The sequence below is a fragment of the Humulus lupulus genome, chromosome 2 (assembly GCF_963169125.1).
Source record: "Humulus lupulus chromosome 2, drHumLupu1.1, whole genome shotgun sequence".
Classification (NCBI taxonomy): domain Eukaryota; kingdom Viridiplantae; phylum Streptophyta; class Magnoliopsida; order Rosales; family Cannabaceae; genus Humulus; species Humulus lupulus.
In genome coordinates, this window is record NC_084794.1 from 204,960,547 (window position 1) to 204,988,103 (window position 27,557).

The following is a 27,557-nucleotide window of genomic DNA, read 5'->3' on the forward strand; positions in this document are numbered from 1 at the left end:
TAATATAGAGGTATATGTCGATGACATGTTGGTTAAGTCGAAGAAGGCTGAAGAGCACATCGAGGACCTGCGAGAATGCTTCAACATCTTGAACAAATATCAGATGAAACTAAATCCCCTCAAGTGTTCCTTTGGTGTTGGATCAGGAAATTTTTTTGGGATTCATAGTAAACTCACGAGGAATCGAAGCTAATCCCGAAAAGATCAAGGCCCTGATCGAGATGCAGCCGCCTACCAAAATTAAAGATGTTCAAAGCCTAACTGTGAGGATTGCTACTTTGAGTAGATTCATTTCTAAGTCAACGGACAAGTGCGTTCCATTTTTTAATCTACCTAGGGGCAACAAGAAGTTCAAGTGGACAGAAGAGTGCGAGCAAGCTTTTTGGGCGCTAAAGTCTCATATGTCACAACCAACAATCTTGTCCAAGCTGGTCGAAAAATAAACTTTGTTCATCTACTTGGCAGTCACGGAGTATGCTGCTAGCACTGTTTTGATCAAAGAGGAGGATCATGTACAAAAAGTAGTGTATTATATAAGCAAGAGATTAGTGGGAGCAGAATTGCGATATCCACCCATTGAAAAGTTAGCCTATTGCTTGATTTTGGCCTTCAGAAAGCTGCGACCATACTTTCAAGCTCACCCAATCGTGGTACTCACCGACCAGCCATTACGATAAGTCCTGCAGAAACCAGAGGCCACTGGACGATTATTAAAATGGGCAGTTGAACTTGGGCAGTTCGACATTTCTTATTCTCCACGAGCAGTTGTGAAAGGACAGGCTCTAGCAGACTTTGTCACAGAATTCACTGGGATCCCAATTAGCGAGTCGATGGAAGGAGCTGAAAGTAAAGATCAAGCTCCTTCGTGGAAATTGTTCGTAGATGGCTTTTCCAACGGGCGCAATGCTGGAGCAGGACTGATCTTGATTACCCCAGAAGGACATCGGCCCCATTGTGCAATCAGATTTGACTTTACAGCATCCAATAATGAAACTGAATACGAAGCTCTGCTCATGGGTTTAAGACTAGCCAAGGACATGGATATAAAGTCACTAGAAATTTATAGCGATTCCAAACTAGTGGTCAATCAGATTATGGGAGAGTATCAGGCTAGGGGTCTCAAGATGGTTACTTATTTGAACAAAGCAAATGACTTATTGGCACAGTTCGAAAGGTATACCCTCCAGCAAGTAACTCGCGATAAGAACTCAAATGATGATGCCTTGGCCAAACTAGCAAGCACGAAGGATGCTGACACCTTGAACATAGTACCAGTTGAGCATTTGTCAGCACCAAGCACTCAAGTAGAGGAGTCTTCACTGGTGATCCAAGCGACAGACACATGGATGACGCCCTTCATTAAATACCTTGAGCAAGGAGTGCTGCCAGCAGAAAGAAACAAAGCAAGGACTCTCCAGAGGCAGTCGGCTCGATTCATTCTGGTCGATGGAATTTTATATAGAAGAGGGTACTCAATGCCGTTGTTAAGGTGTGTTTCTAATGAAAAGGCCAAAAAACTGATGCAACAAGTCTATAAAGGTTTCTGCGGAGATCACGCTGGGGGGCAAAGTTTGTCGAAAAAGATCCTAAGGCAAGGATATTTCTGGCCTACCATGAATGAGGACTCAATGGATTTCATTCAAAAATGTAACAAGTGTCAAAGATTTTCTAATATACCTCGAGCAGCCCTAAATGAGCTTAAACATATGCAAAGCCCTTGGCCATTGGCAGTATGGGGGATTGATTTTATCGGGTCTTTACCCACAAGAAAAGGGAATGTCAGGTATGCAGTAGTAGTTGTTGACTATTTTACGAAGTGGGCCAAGTCTAAGCTACTTGCAACAATAACGACCAAGAAGGTATTAGACATTGTTGTCAAGAACATCGTGTGTCGATATGAGTTGCTAAGGAAAGTTGTCTCTAGTAATGGCACACAATTTGACAGTGATCTTTTCACTGATTTTTGCGAGAGGCACGGGATAATCATTGATAGCTCATCCGCAAGCAAACAGACAGGTTGAAGCTGTCAATAAGACCCTAAAGGACACCCTGAAGAAAAGGCTTGAAGAAGCAAATGGGGCATGACCAGAACAACTACCCGAAGTCCTTTGGTCGTATAGAACATCCAATTGAACAGCAACAGGCCATACTCCATTTTCTTTTGCCTATGGGTATGAGGCCATGCTGCCTGTTGAGCTAGACCCACCATCACATAGAAGGTTGGCATACGATCAAAGTACTAACAATCAGTTATTGATGGAGTCTTTGGACTTGGTCAATGAAAGGCGCGAGCAAGCTCAACTTCGAGCGGCAGCTTATCAGCAAAAGGTGGCTCGATATTTTAACTCTAAAGTACGAGAAAGAAAGTTTAACGTGGGAGATTTGGTACTTAGAAGAGCTTTTCTCAACATACGCGATCAAGTTGCCGGAGTGCTCGGATCAAATTGGGAGGGTCCATATCAGATTGAAGAAGTTCTTCAACCGGGTCCATATAAACTTGCTCGCTTAAATGGAGATCCCATTCCTCGCTATTGGAATGGAGAACACCTGCGCAAGTATTATCAATAAACAATTATTTTTAAAGAATTGGCTTGTATTAATTTCACTTTTCACAAGTTTATGAATAAGGGCTTGTCAATTATATGACTAGTCGCTTACAAGTGTAAAATCAATTTGTGGTCACTTGTACAGACACGATTTTGTCCATTTACTACGAGAAATAAAAGGAATTGTGTGCAGCCAGTTATTCTTGCCAATTATTGTATTTATTACAAGTATTTGCTCATTAGGTGTGTTGTTTTGCTATATTGTCGTTTTAATTACTAGTGTGCGAGCAGTAATGTTCGAACATGACATGATCATGGCAAGTGACCGAGGACCTTAAGCTCCTCGATCACTTGGGGGGCATATAAGATACTAAGCGAGCAAAGTATATCAACTAGCATATATAAACACACGAGAAAAATAAGGGAAAGCATACTACGACACTTAGAGTATTTTTCAAAAAAATTGGATTTGGTAAGAAGAAAACAAAGTACTTTGCTAAGTTCGGTCATATGAGCAAATGTTATAATAAAAGCAAATATTATAATATCAAAAAGAAATGTTTCACACCGCGAGCAGTTGTTGCTTGGAAGTTGCCCTGCGTAGCAAAAAATTGTCTCGACAATACGAACCGTAGTTCATATGTCCCAGTTACAAAAAAATAATAATAAATAAAAAATAAAGGGAAAAATCACTAAGCAACAGGAGCAGCAGGAGGATTTGGCTGCGATTGCTGGTCAACCGTGGTCCCTGCCTCCTCTTCAACACCCTCAATGCATGTTGCCAAGGAGATTTCAGGAGATTCCCGAGCTTTCTCCTCTTCTAGGCGAGCAGCGCATCTCGTCAGCTCGAGTTGCCTTGCATGCTCAGGAAGGTAGTCGAAGTTCGCTTCTGGATTGTTTTTCCAGAAGAGGTAGAAGCAGTTGAAAGCATGCCCCTTTGAACTTCTCCAAGTTCCAAGCATTTGTTTCCTCGAGCAGCTTTACTCGCCCCTCCAGCTCGGTGACTTCTTGCCGACATGCCACCAGCTTATTCTGAAGTTTGGACGCTTCTTTGAAATTAATCTCCGAAGCTTCCTTAAACTGGTTTTTGCTAGAAGTAATCTTAACCACCGCTTCCTGGCTCTTTCTTAGCTCCTCGCTCAGACAGGCGACCTGCTCTTCGCATGCTTTGGCCTTTTCTTCGCCCACTTTAGCCCTCTCCTTGCATGCTTTGATCTCCTCAGCATGCTTGGCATCAGTCTCCTCAGAGCGACGCCAACCAGTACTCATGGTCAATACACCCTGCGATCAGAGAGGAAGTAACGTTATTAGTATAAGTGAGAGGGCGAGCTAGTCAGTTAAAACACAACAAAGGTTGTATCTTACACTGAGTATTTCATTCAGCGCGCGGATGAGAATCCAGTTGGTCTTCATGGTGGGGATGTTGCTGAAAGCTTCCTGGCTACAACGGTGTCTTGACAGTTTCTTCAGCTTGTCGTTAGCCGAGCTATATGCAGTGTTCAAGATAGCCTCAGCTTGAGTTTTTCCTGACTACTCAGGAGGAGTTGTGTCGCGAAGAGCTGGAGGAGTCGTGTTGAGGGGAGCTAGAGGAGTCGTGTTGAGGGATTGGTCTTCATGGTGGAGATGTTGATTAGCTTCCTGGCTACGACGGTGTCTTGATAGTTTCTTCAACTTGTCGTAAGCTGAGCTATATGCAGTGTTCAAGATAGCCTCAGTCTGAGTTTTTCTTGACTACTCAGGAGGAGTTGTGTCGCGAGGAGCTGGAGGAGTCGTGTTGAGGGGAGCTGGAGGAGGGGTCGTGTCCTTGGAGGGTTGTGGTGATGGAGGATCCTCTGTTCGAGCCATTTTTTTGGAGGGGTCGCTACTGCTCTCCCCAGGGTGTCGTCTGCTTCCTCTCTTCTTGCTCGCAGGAGCTTCGGTATCGATTGTTGTATAGATGTCGAAGGCATCTTTTGAAGGCATGACTACAAAACATAAATAAACGATCAGATATAGAAGTTAAAGAAGCAATAAAATAATAGAAAGGGAAATTCTAAGTAGTATACCCGAACAATTATTACTGGTCGCTATACTATCTATAGAACTACAGCTACACTCACTCTTTGCCTTGAAGAAGTCTGAATTAAAGTTTCTGGTTGCAAAATTAAAGTTGTCATCCCTATCGAATAGATGATAAGGGATGGGCAAGCTATCTAAAAGCAAGAGATCTATACCGTTCTCGTCAGAGGATTCGAATATAGTGTCGATGTATTCAAGCAATTTTTGTTTCCCCTCCCATGTTGTGCATGGGCAGCATCAGCTCGAGCCTTCCTGGACGACTCTCAGATGGTCACTCCCGTTGGTCATCGCCTTTGGGGTTGTGACACATCTTGCTGCTGCTTGGGGATTTCTGGTCCGATACCCTCTCCAGTGGTACTCCCCGCGGTGGACTCACTCATTTCCTGGTGAGGTGCCAGAAGGCCTACCAGCCTAAGATTGCTTTCAATAACCAGCTCTTTGACACTTTTTTCGATGTTCGTCATGTTGGCCAGTGCTGCAGCCATGATCTCCATATCTGGAGTGGGGTCTAGTCGACATGATGGGCCTAGATACAACACTAATACTCTAAGGATAGTGATGGAAAAACCAATAAGAAAACACACGACAAGCAATTGAGAAATTTACCTCTTCGCGCGAAGGTCAGATTGTTAGTGACTAGGTCTGTCGTGAGGAAGTACTACTGGAAGTATTTTCCCACGTTGGATTTATGGGTAACGTCACTCAGGAATACTCAACCGATTTACTGGTGGCAGAAGTGGAAGAACCCCGTATTATTCTAGTTGGGGTTAGATTTGAGATCAAAGAGGTAATTGATCTCGTGGGGTGTTGGCACATGCCATTTTTTGTGGTTGTAGAGGATATAGAGTGCTGATAGCACTCAATATCCATTGGGTGTTATTTGGAAAGTGGCAACCTCGAAGTAGTTGGCCACCCCTCGGAAATAGTCATGTAAGGGCAAGATTGCCCCTGTCTCAATATGAAACTTCGATCAGGCGCTGAAGGCGCCTCCAAGCAAGTTTGCCCTCTGGTCGGGTGAAGCCTAACTAATGTAATCCTAGGAGGGTCGTACTTCCTGAGATATTTTGTGACTGTCCTAGCTGATATGACACTAAGAGGTGCAAGATACCACTCGACTTTGTCTTCAGCTCGAGGGTCGTCGCAAGGCCTGACTTTGGGTTGAATGTCAGGCAGTGCGCAGTTTACAATCTGAGGATTAGTTGAAGGGTCCTCGGCGCGAGTGGCAGGTTGATTAGAAGGCGAGTTAGTTGTTCTCTTCTTTCTACGGGGACTGTATTTCACGCAACCCATGTTAGGTTGACTGGTCGGAAGGCTGGTCGGAGGGTTTTGCTGTGAAGATGGGAATTCAGAGAACAAAAGTGACGGCGGTTCTTGATCCTCGAATAGCAGCGTAAGAAGGTCGTCTTCTATTGGCCTCTCACCTCCCCAAGGATCGTGCATGAAGATCTGAGAAGAATAAAAGAGAAGTGAGAATCTACGACCAATAGGTAGAAGAAGAAATATGGGGATAACGTTGCTCGTGTATAAAAGTTAAGCTTTTATATGACCAACAGCATCCTAATATAAACAATCTAAAAATGCGAGCAGTTTGGAAAAACAGATTAAAAAGCGGAAGTGAGAAAAACTTTTCGACTCCGAAAACAGGCGGGAAAAACCTAATTTTTTCCGAAAGCATAAAAATCGAAGTTTCACTTCGATTTTGGGCCTTAAAACAGTACTCCTACTTCCCACACTGATTTCTAAGCCTTACTTAATATTTTCATTACTTACAATCCCTATCCTATCATGTTTCTGCATATGAGCCCGATTACCCAAAAAAAAAATCTCAAGAACATTAAAAAACTCACACTAGAAAACTCGTGAAATTCATTTTTAATTGTATAACAGAGACAAGGAGTTCAAAAACTTACTTAGATTGCAGATTGCGAAGGAGCCACGGGTGTCATTGCTCGGGGTTGATCGAACACGTCTTAGATCACCGAAGTTTTCTGGGTTTCCCTTCAGAGTTCTTCCGAGTTCTTGAGAGAGAATGATTTGGTAAAAGGTAAAAAGTGGGAAAAGTGACTTATTTATACTGATCGTGGCGCAGTTAAAGAGGTAATGATCAAGGTAAGTTTTCGATGAGAAGGAAATCGTGTTAGCCGTCGAAATATTTTTGGGAAACTGTAACGATCATGATTGTTTACTTTTTCCAAAAGGTGCTGACAGACGTGACAGGTCAAACAGAAAGCTGGTCGATTAAGTTTATTATATGCTGGTCGCAGTAAAATAAACTTGGGAGGCAAATGTTTACCCAAAAAAGATTTATCTGATGACGTGGCAGAATTAACATGCACGTGGGATACACGTGACCGTTTAAGTGAGTACGTTCTGTTCGACCATCGACCAGAAGAGAATTCACTCAGCAGACAACATATTTTATGGGCGACCAGTCTGGTCGCAGCATTTCAGATATTTTCTGTAATTTCACATTTATGTAATAATTGTGATTTCCATTATTATTTAGATACGCTTGTATTAAATGTTGTACGCCCTGATTTTCCCACGGGCTGATGAGCAGGCCGAGTCTCGGACTAATCATGGTTAGTCCATAAACATCCCCCAGACTGGAGCTCCTGTCTTGAGGTCGTACCCCCTTAGCTCGAGGAATCCTCAAGGACTCGCCAAGACTCCCCAAGATTGGAGCAAGGAATCGGAAGGCCGAAGGTCGGGTCAGATGCGCAGCTCGTGGTACGAGCTAGATATGGAGGCTATGACCCCTTGTAAAGTCAACACACGCAAGATAAACGTGCATATATCTGACATCACGTGTCCGATATCTCCCTGACTTCTCGGACACGCAGCAGGAACATGCGTGTTCAGACACCCACGGCTGGGTTGGGCCGTGCGGCCCATGATCTCCTTACCTATCTATTTGACCATACTTATGTGTCAGGTTTAGGAATTAATCATGAATGTCACAGAGTTGATATGACAAATAAGAAGGTCACGGGATGACCTCCTTACCAACTTCCAGGTGCTTTCTCCTATAAATATGGAGACCCTGGGAGTTGATAAGGGTTGGAAAATATAATCTCTGGAAAGATATATATGCTTTGTAACCAAATACCCAGAATACATCAATAATATTGACTAGTGGAGTAAAATGATTTTAACCTTTGAACCACTTAAAAACGTGTCTTGAGTCACCCATTTCACCCTCTAAGATCTTATATCTGTTACGATTCGATATTCAGCACTAATCCCTTTCTCTTCTTCTCTTAATTACCTGTTGGCGAAGAACCGCGTCAACAGTTTGGTGCTTTCATTGAGAGCAAGTTCGATTAGTGCTGCTGCAAACATCCAACTATGGTGACTACTCGATCCAGGCATGGCAACGAAACAGAACAACATGATGGGCAGGAGGCTCATCATACTGCCATCTCTGATGAACAAATTCTTGAAGTCCAGCAGCGACCAGGAAAGGATCGCCTCCCCAGTCAGGCATCCTCCTTCTCCAATCAGATATCCGTCTCCTCCTCGGCCCGTCCAAGACATCCCAGCTTACGGGAGTAGTAGGAGAAACCCACCATCAGCGGGACCTTCCCGGCGTAGCAGGGCGCCGGAAGAAAGCTCAGGTCCTCGCCACCAAAGACGGACCCCAAGCCTATCCAGCAGGAGTCATTGAACCGGAAGTTGCCGGAGTGATCTCTCTGGAGGAGATCTGCGTCAGCGACTAAGTTCAGCACAAAGTCACCAGACCACCCAGGGAGGCGACCTTCGAGATCGCCTCAACTCTCACAGAGAGGATCGAGCTAGAGATGGTAGTCAGGCTCGCTCGAGGGGGGCCCGATCCGAAGTACGTAACGGAGGGAATGTCCCAAATAACCTATCTCAAGATAGGAGGGGCAATAACCCACCTAATATGTACAATGGATCCGGAGCTGTTGAGCAGCCCCGGAATAACCAAGGATCTCAGGACCAAACCCTCGAGCGCCTAACTCAGATGGAGGAACTGATGAGGAAGCTCCTATCAGAAAAAGAAAAAGACGAATATGATTCGGGAGACGAGATGGAACTCTTCGCCCCCAACATAGCAGCGACGGCATACCCATCTGGTTTCCGTATGCCTCACTTGTCAAAGTTCAACGGGGACGGAGACCCGTCGGACCATTTAGGGATGTTCAACACCCTAATGATGGCCCATAACATTGGCCCGGAGCTACGATGCTTAATCTTCCCTTCCACACTGACCGGACCTGTCAGGCAGTGGTTCAAGCAGAGTAAAAGGCAGTCAATCAGCTCCTGGAAGACTTTCTCAGCTGACTTCAAAAGGGCGTTCCGCGCCTCCCAGGCCGCCCGAGTCCAATCCGACTCCCTAGCTAACGTGAGTCAGCAGCCCGGTGAGACGCTGAAAGCCTACTTGAGCAGATTTGCGAATGTCGCTGCTCGAGCCAGGGACGCAGATGATAGCTCCAAACTCATGGCCATGAGAACCGGAATCCTTGTCGGAGGAGACCTGTGGAAGGATATACAGAGGAAGGGAGTCAGCTCGGTTAACGAATTCCTTAACAAAGCCCAAGAATGGATAAATTTGGAAGAAGCCGAAGCCTCAGCCGCGGGAACCAGCCAAGTTCCTGAGCAGCCCGCTGGAGTAGGGACGGAGGTCGTGGTAGCGACCCCAGACGTCACACAGAATAACCAGCCCGGCGGAAGCAAAAGAAAGGGGAATGGTGAAAACAATCAGCACGGCCAAAAGAAGAATAAGTCTGTAGACAAGTTTAAGCCCGTGTTCGCGACATATACCGAGCTCACCCAGTCCAGGGAAAGTATCTTCCTGGCCAACTCTACTCGGGTCCCCTGGAAGAGGCCGGAACCATTGAAACACCACAAGGGAAAGAGAGACACTTCCAAATTCTGTCGTTTTCATAACGACGTCGGCCACAATACCGACGATTGCAGGCATCTCAAAGATGAGATCGAGACTCTCATCCGAGCAGGCCCCTTGGCTCAATACTCACGGAACAGGGTCCCAGCGAGTCGACTTGCTCCAGAAGCCCCAGCCAGTCAGCCCGGGTCTCGGATATATCAGGACGTCCCTCCTCCCGTGGTCGGAGGAGAGATATCCACCATCTCTGAAGGTCCGCACATGGCTGGCAGGAGCAAAGGTACCCAGAAGAGATACGTGAATGAACTAAAGGCTCACAACGAAGTGGAGTTCGTCCCGGAGCAGCGTCAGTCAAAACAGCAGCGATTAGAGAAACAACCGATCACTTTTACGGAGGAATACGCAGGCCATGTCCAATTCCCTCATAATGATCCCTTGGTTGTAGCAGTCCAGCTCGCCAACCGGAAAGTAAGGAGAGTGTCGGTAGACAATGGAAGCTCGGTGAACCTCCTATTCCGATCCACCCTAGGAAAGATGGGATTGACCGTCGCCGAGCTAAAGGCGACCTCCATGATGCTGTATGGCTTTTCGGGAGAAGGAACGGCAGCGATAGGAACGATCGAGCTGGTGATCACCCTAGGAGAAGAGTCTCGGACAGTCTCTAAACTACTCGAGTTTGTGGTCATTGACTGCTCCGCTGCCTACAACGCCATTTTGGGCAGACCTACGCTCATAGCTTTCGATGCAATCACTTCCATTCGACACATCGCCATGAAATTCCCTACTTCAACAGGAATCTGCACCATCAAGGGCGATCAGCTCGCTGCCAGGGAATGCTACAGCATTTCCATGAAGGGAAAGTCTAAACCCGGGCAGCTGGCAATGGCCATTCAGGGCGAGGAGGAATCTCAGGGACCCTTGGTGGATCCTGAGATTGAAAAACCTCAGAGCGCCGAAGAGGAAAAGGTCGCCTTGAATGAGGACATTGACCCCCGAGTAGGTGAAGACAGATCCGAGCTCCAGGCTATTGAGGAGCTCGAGGAGGTGAACCTTGATCCACAAAATCCATCACGGACGATCAAGCTCGGGAAGAACCTCTGCGGCAATAGGAAGGCGGAGTTAACAACGTTTCTGCGGGCTAACTTAGATGTATTTGCCTGGTCCCACGAGGACATGGTGGGAATTAGCCCAAGTGTCATTATGCACACGCTCCATCTGGATAAAAGCGTTCCTGCCAAGTCTCAGAAGCAAAGACGTTTAGGAACAACCCGACCTGAAGCCCTTGAAGAAGAAGTGGCCCGGCTCAAAAAATGTGGATTTATCCGTGAAGCCAAATTTCCAATTTGGGTCGCCAACCCCGTGCTAGTTCCAAAGCCCAACGGGAAATGGCGGATCTGCATTGACTTCTCCGACCTGAATAAAGCCTGCCCCAAGGATTGTTTTCCATTGCCAAGGATCGATCAGCTGGTGGATGCCACGGCGGGGCACGAGCTCATGTCCTTTATGGACGCGTACTCAGGCTACGATCAGATCGCGATGAATCCGGCGGACCAAGAACACACCAGCTTCATGACCCCGACTAATGTCTATTGCTACAAGGTCATGCCGTTTGGTCTGAAGAATGCCGGAGCTACCTACCAAAGGCTAGTAAATAGAATGTTCGCGGACCAGATCGGAAAAAACGTGGAAGTATACGTCAATGACATGCTGGTCAAGTCAAAGACTGCCGACAACCATGTTTCCGACCTGGAAGAATGTTTTAACATACTACGAGAATATGGCATGAGGCTCAATCCTCATAAATGCACTTTTGGTGTCGCATCGGGGAAATTTCTGGGTTTCATAGTCAATACCCGAGGAATCGAGGCAAACCCCGACAAGATCAGGTCACTGCTCGAGCTTCCTTCCCCCAAGTCGCGGAAAGATGTCCAAGGCCTCACAGGAAGAGTGGCAGCACTCAACCGGTTCATTTCCAAATCAACCGATAAGTGTTTGCCCTTCTACAACCTGCTCCGGGGAAATAAGAAGTTTGAATGGACAGTAGAATGTGAAAGCGCATTCCTCGACCTGAAGGCACATCTGGCTGAACCACCTGTGCTATCCAAACCCAAAGCAGGAGAGCCTATTTTCCTCTACCTGGCCGTCACTGAGGACGCAGCTAGCGCCGTACTAGTACGAGAAGAGGACCAAGTTCAGAAGCCAGTCTACTACATCAGCAAGAGACTCCTCGGGGCAGAATCACGATACCCATTGATGGAAAAACTGGCGTTCTGCCTAATCATGGCCTCGCGAAAGCTCAGGCCGTACTTCCAATCTCACTCGGTACACGTCATGACCGATCAGCCTCTAAGGCAGGTTTTGCAAAAGCCTGAAGCATCGGGACGTTTGTTAAAGTGGGCGGTCGAACTCAGTCAGTTCGAGATTTTCTATACTCCACGAACTGCCATAAAAAGTCAGGCCTTGGCCGACTTCGTGGCAGAGTGCACGGGATTCCAGGAGGATCCGTCAGAAGGCCTACCTCAGGTCGCCTCGCCCCATTCGTTGTCGAGGATCTTTGTGGATGGTTCATCCAACGAGAACGGCTCCGGGGCCGGAATCATTTTGATATCCCCCGAGGGACATAGATTCCACTCAGCGCTAAGGTTCGGTTTCAAGGCGTCTAACAACGAGGCAGAGTACGAAGCTTTATTGGCTGGGCTGAGGATAGCCAACGAGTTAAGGGCGAGCTCCATCCAGTGCTTCAGTGACTCCCAGCTCGTGGTAAACCAGGTTCTGGGAGAATATCAGGCGCGGGGACCCAAGATGGCCGCCTATTTGGCGAAAGTAAAAGCCGAGCTGTCCGCGTTTGAGCGAGGATCGATCGAACAGATACCTCGAGAACAGAATGCCAATGCAGATGCTCTTGCCAAGCTCGCCACCTCGGGAGAGACAGAGACCCTAGGGTTGGTGCCAATAGAATTCTTGGAAAAACCAAGTATAGAAGGAGATCGGGCAGAGGTCGAGATGATTGACGCTAGGCCGACCTGGATGACCCCCATTCTTGAGTATCTCGTCGAGGGCAAGCTGCCTGAAGGACGTAACGACGTGCGGCGAGTCCTATATCAAGTTCCTAGATATATGATAGTCGATGGAGTATTGTACCGACGTGGGCACTCCCTACCTCTCCTCCGGTGCGTTCTTCCAGGTGAGGCGAAGGCCATCCTGCAGGAAATTCACGAAGGATTCTGCGAAGACCACACTGGGGGGCAAAGCTTGGCCTTAAAGGTTCTCAGGCAAGGTTATTACTGGCCGACTCTGTCCAAAGACTCGATCTCATATGTGAAAAAGTGCGACAAATGCCAGCGATTCGCTGCAGTTGTCCGAGCTCCTCCAGTCGAGCTGAAGATGATCTCGGCCCCTTGGCCGTTCGCCGTTTGAGGGATAGACTTAGTAGGCGCCCTGCCTACCGAAAAGGGCGGGGTCCGTTACGCCGTGGTAGCCATCGACTACTTCACTAAGTGGGCCGAGGCAGAGCCGTTGGCAACGATAACATCGAAAAAGGTACTCGACTTCGTGGTTAAAAGCATCATCTGTCGATTCGGCCTGCCGAAGAAAATCGTCTCCGATAACGGCACTCAGTTCGACAGCGACCTGTTCACCGAGTTTTGTGAAAGGCACGGAATTGTGAAAAGCTTCTCCTCCGTGGCCTATCCTCAAGTGAACGGCCAGGTCGAGGCTGTCAACAAGACTCTAAAGGCGAGCCTCAAGAAAAGATTAGATGAAGCGAAGGGGATCTGGCCGGAACAGCTCCCCCAGGTCCTATGGGCATACCGGACCTCGCATCGGACTCCTACAGGTCATACTCCTTTCTCCCTAACCTTCGGGAGTGAAGCAGTCCTCCCCGTGGAAGTTAAGGTTCTGTCGCATAGAGTCCAGTCCTACGACCAAGATCGGAACCATGAGTTCCTATGCCATTCCCTAGACCTAGTTGATGAAAGGGGAGAGGATTCGCAACTCCAGCTCGCCCATTATCAGCAGAAGATCACTCGCTACTTCAACTCTAAAGTCAAAAAATGCGCCTTTAGCGTTGGCGACTTAGTCCTAAGGAGAGTTTTCCTGGCCGGGAAGGATCCCAAAGATGGAGTTTTGGGACCAAACTGGGAAGGACCATACCAGGTCATCGAAGTCATCAAGGAGGGAACTTACAAATTAGCTCGACCTGATGGAGGGGCGGTCCCGCGGACTTGGAACGCCATCCACTTAAAGAAATATTATCAATGATCCACTTGTAAGGCCTGGAAGGCCACCTTTTATGTATTAATAACAATCAGTTTTTTACGCATATTTGTAAGTGTAATCTTAAAGTAACCACGAAAGACCCTTTCCCAGTTACTTGGGGGGCATATGGTACCTGGATATAACCAGGTCTCCTTAACGACTTAGATGTTGACTCCTATCGATTGACCGTTGTTTTATTAAAAACACGAGATATTGATAAGGGTTAACGCTAACTAAGTCCTATCCTAGTTTTAACCGGGTCGTAAAACTTAGGAGTTGATTTAAATCTATTTTTCGTTGTTCTTCTTAAAGAGCTCGAGATATGGATAAAAGTTAACACGAACTAAGTTTTCTAAATAAGTTCCTGGTTTTAACCGGGTCGTAAAACTTAGGAGTTGATTTAAATCTATTTTTCGTTGTTCTTCTTAAAGAGCTCGAGATATGGATAAAAGTTAACACAAACTAAGTTTTCTAAATAAGTTCCTGGTTTTAACCGGGTCATAAAACTTAGGAGTTGATTTAAATCTATTTTTCGTTGTTCTTCTTAAAGAGCTCGAGATATGGATAAAAGTTAACACGAACTAAGTTTTCTAAATAAGTTCCTGGTTTTAACCGGGTCATAAAACTTAGGAGTTGATTTAAACCTATTTTTCGTTGTTCTTCTTAAAGAGCTCGAGATATGGATGACGGTTAACGCGAACTAAGTTTTTCAAAAATATAAATATTGTAGCCAAAAGCATGAAAAAAGCGTAAGTTAAAGGCGTAAGGCAAATTGTCTCGAGGTGAAAACACCTCATGCAAATGTTACATAAAATACTTCAAAATATTCAAAGGCAAAAAAAAGAAAAAGCGCCCTAAGCTCCGTCAGTCGGCCCTTTGGAGGTCGCTGTTTCACCCTGCTCCGCCGCACCAGAGGCTTCCCCAGTCTCCGAAGGCGGCGCCTCTTTGTCGAGGCGAGCTTGGAACTTCACCAGCAAGCGCGCCCAGAGACTCGGTGGCATGAAAGAGAAGTCAACCTCCGGATTGTAGACCCAACAGTGATAGAACAGATCCTGCATGGACTGCTCCGAGGTGGTCCGTTCGGCCTCCAGGGCGGCCTGGGCGGCCTGGATCTCAGTCTTCGCTGCCTCGAGGTCTGCCTACGAGGTGGCAAGGGAGGTCTCGAGCTCCTGGACCTTCAAGCGGGTCTTCTCCAACTCGACCTTCGAGGTCGCCAAGGCATCCTTAGTCACCTTAACCTTCTGAAGGGTGGCCTGGTGCTCGGTCCTCATGTCATCGAGCTGAGTTGTGGCCCTGATGATGCTCCGGTGAAGGGCGACGACACCCTGCGAGAAATGAAAGATAAATTGGCTCAGAGGAAAAATAAGGCAGAGTGTAATGGTAAAAGCTTTAAAAGAATAGGGCAGCTTACCGTTAAGGTCATGCTCATTGAAGAGTCCATGACGTCAACCGGGTTCATTGTCTCAATAGAGTCGAGGGTTTCGTTCTTCTGAAATATGGAGAGGGAAGAAGAAAAGAGATTTGGAAAATTTTGAATGAAGGGGTGGCCCGTGCGTAGGGTGGCCACCCCCTTTTTATATGCGTGAAGGATCACGTGTAGAAGGCTCTTGGATGGCCCTGATGAGGGATCCGAGGCCTTTCACTCGAAATACGAAACGACGGCTGGGCATAGGCTAGGCCATTAAATGCGGTTCTTGTAAGACGTACCGTCACCACCCACGATGTTCCACGTATCAGGCGTCTGCATAAAGAGTGGAATGCGAAGAGTTTGTGGGGAAGTCTAAAAGCCCCTACTGTGGTCTTATATACGACGTCATATACCACGAGCAAGAGCTTGGGGGCAGATGTACGCCCTGATTTTCCCACGGGCTGATCAGCAGGCCGAGCTTCGGACTAATCATGGTTAGTCCATAAACATCCCCCAGACCGGAGCTCCTGTCTTGAGGTCGTACCCCCTTAGCTCGAGGAATCCTCAAGGACTCGCCAAGACTCCCCAAGACTGGAGCAAGGAATCAGAAGGCCGAAGGTCGGGTCAGATGCGCAGCTCGTGGTACGAGCTAGATATGGAGGCTATGACCCCTTGTAAAGTCAACACACGCAAGATAAACGTGCATATATCTGACATCACGTGTCCGATATCTCCCTGACTTCTCGAACACGTAGCAGGAACATGCGTGTTCAGACACCCACGGCTGGGTTGGGCCGTGCGGCCCATTATCTCCTTACCTATCGATTTGACCATACTTATGTGTCAGGTTTAGGAATTAATCATGAATGTCACAGAGTTGATATAACAAATAAGAAGGTCACGGGATGACCTCCTTACCAACTTCCAGGTACCTTCTCCTATAAATATGGAGACCCTGGGAGTTGATAAGGGTTGGAAAATATAATCTCTGGAAAGATATATATGCTTTGTAACCAAATACCAGAATACATCAATAATATTGACTAGTGGAGTAGAATGATTTTAACCTTTGAACCACTTAAAAACGTGTCTTGAGTCACCCATTTCACCCTCTAAGATCTTATATCTGTTACGGTTCTATATTCAGCACTAATCCCTTTCTCTTCTTCTCTTAATTACCTGTTGGCGAAGAACCGCGTCAACAAATGTAATTAAGGCCCGTCAGCCCATGAAGAACTCCTTGAGCCTATAAATAAGACTCAAATGGCTCAAGAGAGAGGACTTTTGGGGGATTTTTAAGAGAGAAATATAGTGTTTTTATCCGCCAAATTTGCATTCATCTCTAAGCTTGTGAAACTCATGAACCCTAGTTCATTAATCACAATTTTTAGAGTTCTACATTAATAAGAACATTAAGTAGGCGTAGGTTATTACCATTACTTGGGGTCGAACCACTCTAAAACTTTGGTGTCATTTATCTTTTTGGCTTGAATTTATTTTGTTTTTATCGTTTTACTTAACTCCGTGTCGTTGACCAAATCAAGGGTCAACATACGCAAATTATGATTGATTATATAAGTATAATAATTTTACCCCATAGAGATTTTATTGTATTTATATAATTAATTAGGATAATATAATCAATTAATTTTCTTCATTTATCCATAGGAGTTATGATAATTAATTTAATAGTATTATCATAAAATTTAATTAGATACAAAATCAAACATTAATTTATCCCAAACAATTTTTTTGAATAATTTATTATAATGTACATCCAATTTTATTAAATTAAAAATTTAGCCCACAAGCAATTTTGTTTAATAAAATTTCATCTTTCAACATGTTATACATTGGTATAACATGACTTCATTAAGCCTCATTCTTGGAAATCTAAGTTTGTAATCCAATTCTTGCAACTTCTTCATCTTCCTCTAGTTTCACTAAAATCTTTACCAATATTCCTGAACTTAGGGGTGATAATTTCAAAATCTGGAAGGAACGAGTTTTTCTTCATTTAGGTTGCGCCGACATGGACTACGCAATAAGGAAGGACAAACCTACTGCAATCACTGCAACTAGCACCGTTGTTGAGATCGTACTATATGAAAAATGGGAGCGATCCAATCGTCTCAGCATCATGTTCATTATGTCCAAGATCCATATGGGAATGCGTGGATCGGTGGAACAACCTGAGAAAGTCAAAGACTTGATCAAAATGACCGATGAGCAGTTTGACACTTCAAACAAGCTACTCTACAACAACCTCATCCACCAGCTCTCATCAACAAAGCTCACTGGTATCAAAGGAGTTAGAGAACATATCTCAAAGATAATGGACATTTCTGCTCAACTGAAGAAGCTCGATGTAGTTATTCTTGAAACTTTCCTAGTTCACTACATCCTTAACAATCTTCCACCTCAATATGGGCCTTTCAAAATTTCATACAACACACATAAGGACAAATGAAGTATGAATGAACTGATAATCATGTATGCTCAAGAAGAAACAAGGCTCTTACAAGAACAAGGTAAGAGTGCTCACATGACCACCCAAGAAAAGAAACGCAAACCATCCAAGAAGGACAAGGGGAAAAATAAAGTGTCTCCCCAAGGCGAAATTAAGAAGGATTCTGTCAAGTGTTTTTCATTCTGCAAAAAGAAGGGACATGCGAAAAAGGAATGCTTCAAGTTCAAAAAATGGATGGACGACAAAGTAATCCAATTTCCTTCGTGTGTTATGAATCTAATACGGTTAATGTTAATATTAACACATGGTGGATTGATTTTGGATCAATAATTCACATTTCAAATTCCTTGCAGGAATTACAAAACCTAAGGAAGTTAGTGGGAAGTGAGCAAACATCTTATCCGGAAACAAGATGGGCTCACATGTGGAAGCTATTGGAACGTCTCATTTAATTTTAAGTAGTAGTTTTATTTTAAAGTTAGAAAAGACATTCTATGTACCAAAAACTTGATTTCAGTTTCAAGACTTGTACATTTTGGATTTTCTTTTACATTTTCAAACAAATCTTTTAATTTATATAATAAATCTGAATGTGTTGGAATGATATTTTGTCTTATAGTCTTTACTGCCTTAATTTACAAAACCATACCGCTTATAATATTGTGCATGTTCACGCTGACAATAAAATATGTGTTATGAATGAGATTTCATCTACATTATGGCACCAAAGATTGGGGCATATCTCCATTGATAGAATTAAAATGTTAGTGAAAGATGGGATACTCAATACCTTAGACTTTACTAACTTTGATACTAGTGTAGATTACATTGAGGGAAAGCATACATCCAAGTCTAAGAAAGATGGTGTCCATAGGAGTTTCGAACTATTAGAAATCATACATACTGATATATGTAGTCCAGACATGGACTTATATGGTCATAAATACTTCATCTCCTTCATAAATGATTACTCACACTACATGTGTATCTATTTACTTCGTAACAAAAGCGAAGCTTTAGATGTCTTTAAGATATTTAAAGCTGAAGTAGGGAAACAATGCAACAAGCAAATTAAGATAGTGGGATCACATAGAGGTAGAGAATATTATGGCAGATACACTGAAGATGGACAAGCACCTAGCCCTTTTGCAAAGTTTCTTCAAGAACATGGGATTGTTGCCCAATATACCATGCCCAGTACACCTGAGCAAAATGGTATTGCAAAAAGGAGAAACCGAACATTAATGGACATGATGCATAGTATGCTTAGCAGCAACCCTAATCTTCCTAAATCATTGTGGATTGAAGCTCTAAATACATCCGTGTACATATTAAATTGGGTTCCTACAAAGGCAGTCTCAAAACTCATTTTGAATTATGGAAAGGTTCGAAATCGAGTTTGCAACATGTACACATTTGGGGATGTCCATCTGAAATTAGGAGATATAATCCACAATATAAGAAACTGAACCTAAGGAACATAAGTGGATACTTTATTGGATACGCTGAAAGGTCTAAATGTTACAAGTTTTATTGTCCATCTCATAGCAGTCGGATTGTGGAATCAAGGAATGCCAAATTTCTTAAAAATGGCTTGAGTAGTGGGAGTGATCAATCAAATGACTTAGGTTCTGAGAAAGGTCCTTCAAAACCCTTCACCTCAAGAGCAAGATTTATTGTGGTTCATAACACCCCTAAAGTCCAAATGAATGTTGAATCGCCACAATCAATTGTTGAAGATCCACAAGTCAATGTTGAAGTTCAAATGGATCAAGTTGTTCAGGAGTTGCCTATAATTGTTGAACAACAAGCTGAATCACATGCTCCCCAAGAGCCTGCTGGTGTAGCCATAAGAAGATCCACTAGGACAACAAAATCGGCAATACCTAGTGACTACGTTGTGTATTTGCAAGAATCTGACTACAACATTGGAGCCAAAAATGATCCAGAAACGTTTTCACAAGCTATGAATAGCAAAAAATCGGAATTGTGGTACAATGTCATGAATGAAGAAATGAATTATGTGAAGATCAATGAAGTATGAGATCTTGTTGAGTTGCCTAATGAGGCGAGTGCTATTGAGTGTAAATGAGTCTTAAAAACCAAGAAAGACTCATTAGGCAATATTGAGAGACACAAAGCGAGACTCGTTGCTAAAGGATTCACTCAAAAAGAATGAATTGACTACACGGAAACCTTTTCTCCGGTATCTAAGAAAGATTCCCTCAGAGTTATCCTGGCATTAGTTGCTCATTTCAATTTAGAGCTACAATAGATGGATGTGAAAATTGCTTTCCTGAATGGTGACCTAAAGGAGAAGGTATACGTGAAACAACCAGAAAGATTCTCACATAATGATAGTGAGCATTTGGGCGTGCAAGCTTAAAAAGTCCATTAATGGTTTAAAACAAGCGTCTCACCAATGATATTTAAAATTCCATGATGTCATATCTTCTTTTGGATTTGAAGAGAATGTCATGGAATAGTGTATATACCAAAAGGTCAATTGGAGTAAGATTTGTTTTCTTGTTTTATATGTGGATGACATTCTCATTGCAACCAATAATAAGGGCATGCTACATGAGGTGAAGCAATTTCTCTCAAAGAACTTTGAGATGAAGAATATGGGTGATGCGTCGTATGTCATTGACATTAAGATCCATCAAGATAGATTCAAAGGTATCTTAGGTCTATCTTAAGAGGAATACATTAACAAAGTTTTAAAAAGATTTCAAATGAAAGATTATTCACCAAGTGTTTCTCCTATTGTTGAGGGTGATAAATTAAATTTGAGTCAATGCCCAAAGAATGATTTTGAAAATGAAGAAATGAAGAACATCCCATATGCTTCTGTTGTTGGAAGCTTAATGTATGCTCAAGTGTGCACAAGACCCGACACTGCCTTTGTTTTCAGAATGCTAGGAAGATTTCAGAGTAACATGGGGTTAGACCACGAAAAGTTGTAAAGAAAGTTATGAGGTACATTCAGGGTACTAAGGATTACAAACTCATGTTCAAACGATCCAACAACCTGGAAGTAGTTGGCTACTCAGATTCAGACTTTGCTGGTTGTACTGATTCACGTAAATCAACCTCTGGTTACATGTTTATGCTTGTCGGTGGAGTTATATCATGGAGGAGTAACAAACAGACCTTAACTGCTACTTTTATTATGAAAGCGGAGTTCGTTTCATGTTTTGAGGCTACACTGCATGGTGTATGGCTAGAGTTTCATTTCAAGCCTTAGAATTGTAGATTCCATATATAGGCCACTGAGAATGTTATGTGACAATTCAGTTGTTGTATTCATGGCTAAAAACAACATCGACATAAAGTACTTAGTCGTGAGAGAACGCATTAAAAAAATAAAGTGGTCATTCAACACATATCACTGAATTGATGATTGATGATCCTATGACGAAAGACTTGCCACCTCATAAATTCAAGGATCATGTAGTAAACATGGGACTTGGTTCCCTAATGTAAATTTATTGTACAAATTGAAGTAATTATCAATAAAACTCTTATTTTGATATTTTCTCAAATTTATGTGCATTTTAATTTTATTTGAGAAAATTTGATCTTCGTAGGACCTGAATAAACATAGGTTTTATTCGTTTAAGTACATAGCCACATAAAGTACATTGTTATGTAATAAATATATTGCAATACATGGAAGATAATACTCACCATAAAAAGATGACCTATCACTATGATTCATGTGTTTGTTATTTAACAAGGATAATCATTGGGATTAAGTAATACATTAAATACTGACCAAGTGGGAGAATGTTAGAATATTTTTTAATTTACACGGTATATATAAAACAAATAAGTTAGAACTAGTTGACTTAATATATATATATATATATATATATCAAAGTCACAAAATATTCAATATTAAATGGTCAACATTTAGTTGGTTATCCAATTTTAAATTCATAATTAAATTGAGAGAATATCCCAATTAAGTTGAGAGAATATCTCAACCTCTGTAACTGTGGCAGAGACTTTGATGAAATGTCTCACTCTATAAATAATGAGTATCAGTCCCCAAGCTCACTGCTCATTCTGACTTTCAGTTGCTCTATCTAAAAGAGTTAGTGAGAGTTTAGAAACTCGTGTACTCGTTCTAATTTCTGTTCTTTTTCTTTTGTAGATCTAGAGTTATACATCAAGATTATCAAGATCAATGGCTGGAGGTATATATTTTCGATCATCTAAATTTTATGTAACAATCTATTTATTCTGCATTAGGATTGTTATGCATCTAAATTAATTTTTAATCTAACATTTTATTAATCTAGATTGATCCTGAAAATGTAAAATCCAAACTTTTTTTTTTTTTGGATAATGGATGTAAAATCCATACCTGATATGCAGTCTGCCTCCTCTCTCTTTCTATTTCAGCCAAAAGGAATCTCTCTTTTCTTTTACCCTGAATTAGAAAGCAAAAAGTTGGATCCTCTTTAGGAGAAAAAGAAAACTGTCTATTCTGTTGTGTACTATGTTTAAACTGGTAATAGCTAAAGAGAATCCAACTATAATATCTCATGCAGATAGCCAAGTTTTTTTGCTGCATACCTGAAATGTTATCTTTTGAATAAGTTCCTCAAGTTCCTTAATTGTTTCAAGATTTTTTTCATACTTGTCCCTAATAACCTGCATGATCAGAAATGCATTGGTGTAAAACAATGGAAATTTCATTTTTTCATTAAACACACACACAAGCAAAGTTCACCTGAATGCCTTGTGGCCCATATACATCACCTGCTTCGAGAACGCTCAACAATTTTGCATCTCTTGTGGTAATAATAACTCTACTTCCTGGGCCAAACCAATCACGCTTCCTGGCTAACGCATTTAATTGCTCCAGCGAATCCACATCATCGAGAACGACAAGAACTCTTCTTCGTTGTAATTCAGTTTGAATCATCTTAATTCCTTCGCTAACATCTTCTATTTGAATATCATCATCACTCTCAATTAAGATATCAGAAAGTAATCGTTCTTGTAAATGTACAAGTCCATTTGGTTTTTTTGAAACTGCACTCACATTTGCCAAGTAACAGCTACCCTTAAAGCGAAGAAAATTCTTATTATATGCAGCTTTCGCAATGTCTGTCTTTCCTAAATTGTTGGTTCCATGTAGGCCTATAACAAGAACATCATCTGACATTGCACTTAGCAAGAGGTTTAGATAGTCTTTGCCATAATCGTCAGTTTGAGGTCGAAGATGGAGACACATGTGCGCTTCTTGGCGTCTACATGAAATTTGGCTCACAATCTCCTCTAAAAACTTTGATACATGCCTGCAAAATATGTTCAAAAGGCAATCGAGTAATTAATCTCATAAATATTGTTATTATTATTCTCAACTTACAATGTCCAAATATTGGATTAGCAACTCAAAATTTATTTCAAACAATCAAATGAAGAATAAATAATGCAAGTGAGATGCCCATAAGTTCAATTTTCTTACTTGTAACCAGAGCTCAATAGATGATTCTTGAAAACCATTTACCTAATAGACCTTAACAGAACCACATCTATAGGTAAATGAAGCAGAAACTTTTTGTTGGGGCTCATAAGAGCAGAAACTGTAGTTTGCATTTCTAGAGATTTGTTTGAGCAGACCAAACTAGAACCGTGTTTTTTATTCAATATACCATTTCCAGCATTAGATTTATTTAAATTCAACTCTCACTTTTATCTCTTGTTTCACCCTCCAAAGTGGCAATACATAATCCGGGCTTCACTAAACCTTGTTTCAGACATCAGTATATTGGATATGAAGACTGTTACTGTGGAAAATTGGCACTCAAATTTGTCTCATATTCAACAAAAAAGGAATACTATCCGCATGTGAAACAGTACTTTTGTTAAGTCTCTTACTAGAACATGTGAGTCAACTTGGTGATTTATATATCTACAAAATATTACCAAAATATACCATTGCAACCAAACATAGACTATTTTGAAACATGTTATAGACTATGCATTATGTCTTGGCAAATAGAGTAACTGGGTTCGAAAATTAAAAGTTAATACCAAAATATGACTATTCAGATTATAGTAAATAATTACCACTGAGAGACATCATTAGTCTGCAAATCCCAAACAGGCGAGCTAGAAGCAGCTTCAGTCAACGCAGCTCTCCATTTACCAATCTTGTTCTCCATACCAGAATCCATTGCAAACCGCTCTTCGTGGCTAGCAAAAGCCTTGGCAAAGCTTCCCATCTGGTGGAAAACATCATCTGGGCTAACATCACAGAACACCGGGATCACGATCTGACCGTCTACGTGTTTGCACTCGATGATCTTCACCAGCTCATCAAGGCACCACCCAGAAGTGGCGTAGTTTCTGGAGAAAACGACAACCGCAATTCTGGAGGCTTGGATGGCTTTGAAAAGCTCTGAAGCGATCTCTCTGCCCTTCTCGAGATTAATGTCGTCTTTGAAAGTGGCAATGTTAGCCTCGGTTAAAGCTTGGTGGAGGTCTTTGGTGAGGCCGTGGCGGGTGTCTTCGCCTCTGAAACTCAAGAACACGTCGTGCCTTTGGTGGGTTATGGCTGACCAGAAGGAAAACGACGACGTACTGCAAATCCCATCGCCGGGGGAGGAGTCCATATTCATGGTTGGGTAATGGGTGGCTTTGGCAAAGATGATTCATTCAAACTTCAAAGTCTTCCGACTCTTCGATGGGACATTCTGTTCACCGAAAGGAAACTTCCGAAAGCTTGCGTCATTTCTCACAAAACTCTCCAACCCAAAGAATGACGTAATTATTCATTCAAGCTTTATTTCTAACACTATGGTGACGTTGCCATCAAAAAAACACTGGTGACGAGCTATGGTGGTCGTTTCGTTAAAGATAAGGGCAAATGTCTTTTTATCTAAATACAACTTGTTACCCTTTTGGGATAATGACCTGCAAGTAGGACCATTATATTTCGGATTAAAATACCTATTTTTATTAAATATTAATATGTAAAATATATATTTTCAACAACTTATACTCATACTTTTCTAAATTTTTTTCTTTTTTATATTCTTAAAAATACATATAAATAATATAGAAAATTTCAATGATAGGGGCTTCAAAAAGAGCTATATTGGTAGGGGTTCTTTTGTGTTCTCAACCCGTGAACAATTTTCGGCACAATTTTTTGTATAAACGTATATATTGTAGTTATTTAGAGCATCCTGCAAATTTTCAGAAAATTTCGAATAACTTACAGTACCGAAAACTAGTTTAAAAACAAATTGTTTCACACGTGACTAATTTTTTATGAGCGTGGAAAATAATATGTTTGAACATAGTTTTCGGTACTGTAAATTATTTATAATTTTCAAAAAATTTGCAAGATACTCTAAATAACTACTATTGACGCGGTTCTTCGGCAACAGATAATTATATGAATAAGGAGAGGGATTAGTGATAAATGATGAACCGTAATAGATGAATGATCTCAAAGGTAGATTATAACTCGAATACTTTTTTAGGTTATTCAAAGGTTAAAATCATTCTAGTCCACCAGCCAATATTATTGATATATCTCTGATATTCCTTACAGGGTATTTCTTTACAAATTAGAAGTCAACCCTTTGCAACTCCCAGGGTCTCCAAATTTATAGGGAGAGGACACCTGGGTGTTGGCAAAGGAGGTCATCCTGTGACCTTCTTACCCATCATGTCATTTCTGCAACATTCATGATTAATTCCTAAAACTTGGCAATGAAGTGTGGTTTAATCAATATGTAAGGGGGATAATGGGTCGCATGGCCCAAACCAGTCGTGGGGTGTCTGAACACGCACGTTTATGCTGCGTGTCCAAGAATTTAGGAATGGAGTAGACACGTGATGTCTGATATATGCACGTTTACATTGCGTGGTTGACTTTATAAAGAGTCGGAGGTGTCAGCTCAAGCTCGTTCCCCGAGCTTGATGTAGTCTCAGCTTGTGGTGCCCACACTGCTGACCCGATGCCTTAGTACTCAACAGCAGCTCCGGGTAGGTGGCTTCCACGTGGCTGATAGAATTAAGCCCTTTTCCAACTCGCTAATAACCCGTGGAAGTTTAGGGCGTACATTTTCCCCCCAAGCCCCTGCTCGTGGCATGTGACGTCACCTGGGGCCACAGTGGGGGCTTTTAGGCTTCTTTATGGACTCTTCATATCCCGCTCATTACGCTGGTATCGAATACGTGGAGCATCGTAGTTGGTGACGGTCCGTCTTCCGAGAACCGCATTAAATGGCCTAGCCTATCTTCGGCCGTCATTTCGTCTTTCAAGTAGTGATCCTCGTATCCTACATCAAGACAATCGAACGGCCCTCATCCTTTGGCCTTTTACGTATATATAAGACTGGTCACCTTTCGCATGAGCCACCCTTTTATTTGAAATTTTTCTCCTCTTCTTCTTTCTTCTCAGTCTCAAAACCCTTTCCTTCTTCCGGTCATTATTCCCAACGTTCCAAAGGTTCAGGCACGAGGGCTCTTCCATGACTCCGGTACCAGCGATTCCAACAGGACTTCAACCCATACGCTCCTTTCATCCTTCATACAGCAAAAAAAATCTGTAAGTCCTCCGTTTATTGCATGCTTTAAATGTTTTCCCTCTCTTGCTTAGGTAAACTTTCTTCTTAGACGCATGCAGTAGGGTGTTTGTCTTTTGTTTTTCTTTGCTGGTATTTTGTGCGTAGGCTTTTATCCTAGGGGTATCGACCGTAGGAAAGAGGATGCTTAGGAACATGACTCATACGACAAAGTTCTGGGGTGCTTTTCTGGGTAAAAATTTTTATGCCTATTTGGAACAACTAGTTTATAGGGTGAAAAAACCGGGTAGCTTAGGGGACACGCTTCACAGGCGGTTTTGCCTTTCGAAACTTTCCTTCCAAGGAAAAAATTATCCTGACCTTCTTGACACACGGATCCAGAGCAATCGGGGACCCGTTGGGAGCACAGGCGCGTGTTCATAGAACCGCGTGGTCTCACTCGCCGCGGGCTGGGATTTCCTCAGCCCGTGTAAAGGAAACCCTTCGCGCTAGATTCTTTCTTATGCTTAGGTCGCCTTTTCTAAACTTTCTTCTTTGTCCGTTAGGCGACCAAATGGCACCCAAGAAGAGCGCATCCAAGAAGAATGCTGGCAGCTCGTCTTCCCAGCAAGCCAGCAAAGGGAAAGAGGTGGCCACAGACTCCCTGATCCCCAACTTTGGACCCACCATGGAGAAGGAAGTCAAGGTGGGCCCGACGCCTTTTTCGAGGCCGAGAGGATCGCCTCGAAGGTCACCACCCAGGGGAAAGTTAACAAAATTATGCTTTCCCATAATACTGAGATAGGGAGGGGCGCTCTAGATGCCCGACCTCCCCTTGAGGGCGAGCGGAGCTGCGCACCGCTCGACAAGGAGTACGCCGCCTGGAGCGATGAGCATCTTAAGGCTGGGGCCTTCCTTCCATTGGACCAGTACTTCGCGGATTTTTTAAATTACGTGAAGCTGGCCCCCTTCCAGCTCCCCCCTAACTCCTACCATTTGTTAGCGGGGTTGAAGTATTTGTTCCTAAAGCAGGAATGGGAGGTCCCCATGCCGGCGGACATCCTTTAGTTCTTTTGCCTCAAAGCCAGCCCAGACCAACGGGGGCGAGGTGACGGGTTCTACTACCTGAACCGTTTTCCCAATTCGACTGCGATCATCGAGCTGCCCAGCCACCCCAATGACTTCAAGGATCAATTCTTCATGTCATAGGGGTTTCACAACTGCGAATACCATTACTTCAACTGTCCTCGTAAGTTCCCTTTAACTTTAGCTCGCTAGCTTGTCGCTGACTAGTCTCTTTCCATTCTTTGCTGACTTAAAAACTATCATGCAACTATCTTCGCAAGGACGGCTAAGTCAGTGACCCTTGGGGGTCAATACGAAACCTTGGTGGGGCTCCCCCCAAGTGAAAAAG

At 43.1% G+C, this 27,557-nt stretch overlaps 1 protein-coding gene across 7 annotated transcripts in view; it reads right to left on the bottom strand.

Moving 5' to 3' along the window:
* The window catches only part of LOC133818902 (disease resistance protein RPV1-like), a 95,990-nt gene extending 71,558 nt beyond the window's left edge, over positions 1–24,432 (bottom strand). For 5 of the 7 annotated variants that reach the window (XR_009886160.1, XM_062252015.1, XM_062252013.1 and 2 more), the window contains exons 1-4: positions 23,694–24,431; positions 22,348–22,918; positions 22,191–22,268; positions 21,979–22,044 (exon numbers count right to left, since the gene is read on the bottom strand). Coding sequence is in view for 5 of the 7 variants with exons in the window: in XM_062252015.1 (XP_062107999.1) it covers positions 21,979–22,044; positions 22,191–22,268; positions 22,348–22,918; positions 23,694–24,244 (1,266 nt within the window). In the remaining 2 variants the exon portion in view is untranslated. Of the gene's footprint in view, positions 1–3,055; positions 3,828–3,911; positions 4,511–21,978; positions 22,045–22,190; positions 22,269–22,347; positions 22,919–23,693 lie in introns of those variants that run through there. The other 2 variants (XR_009886159.1, XM_062252010.1) reach the window with 2 other exon arrangements.
* Between the last annotated feature and the right edge of the window lie 3,125 nt (positions 24,433–27,557).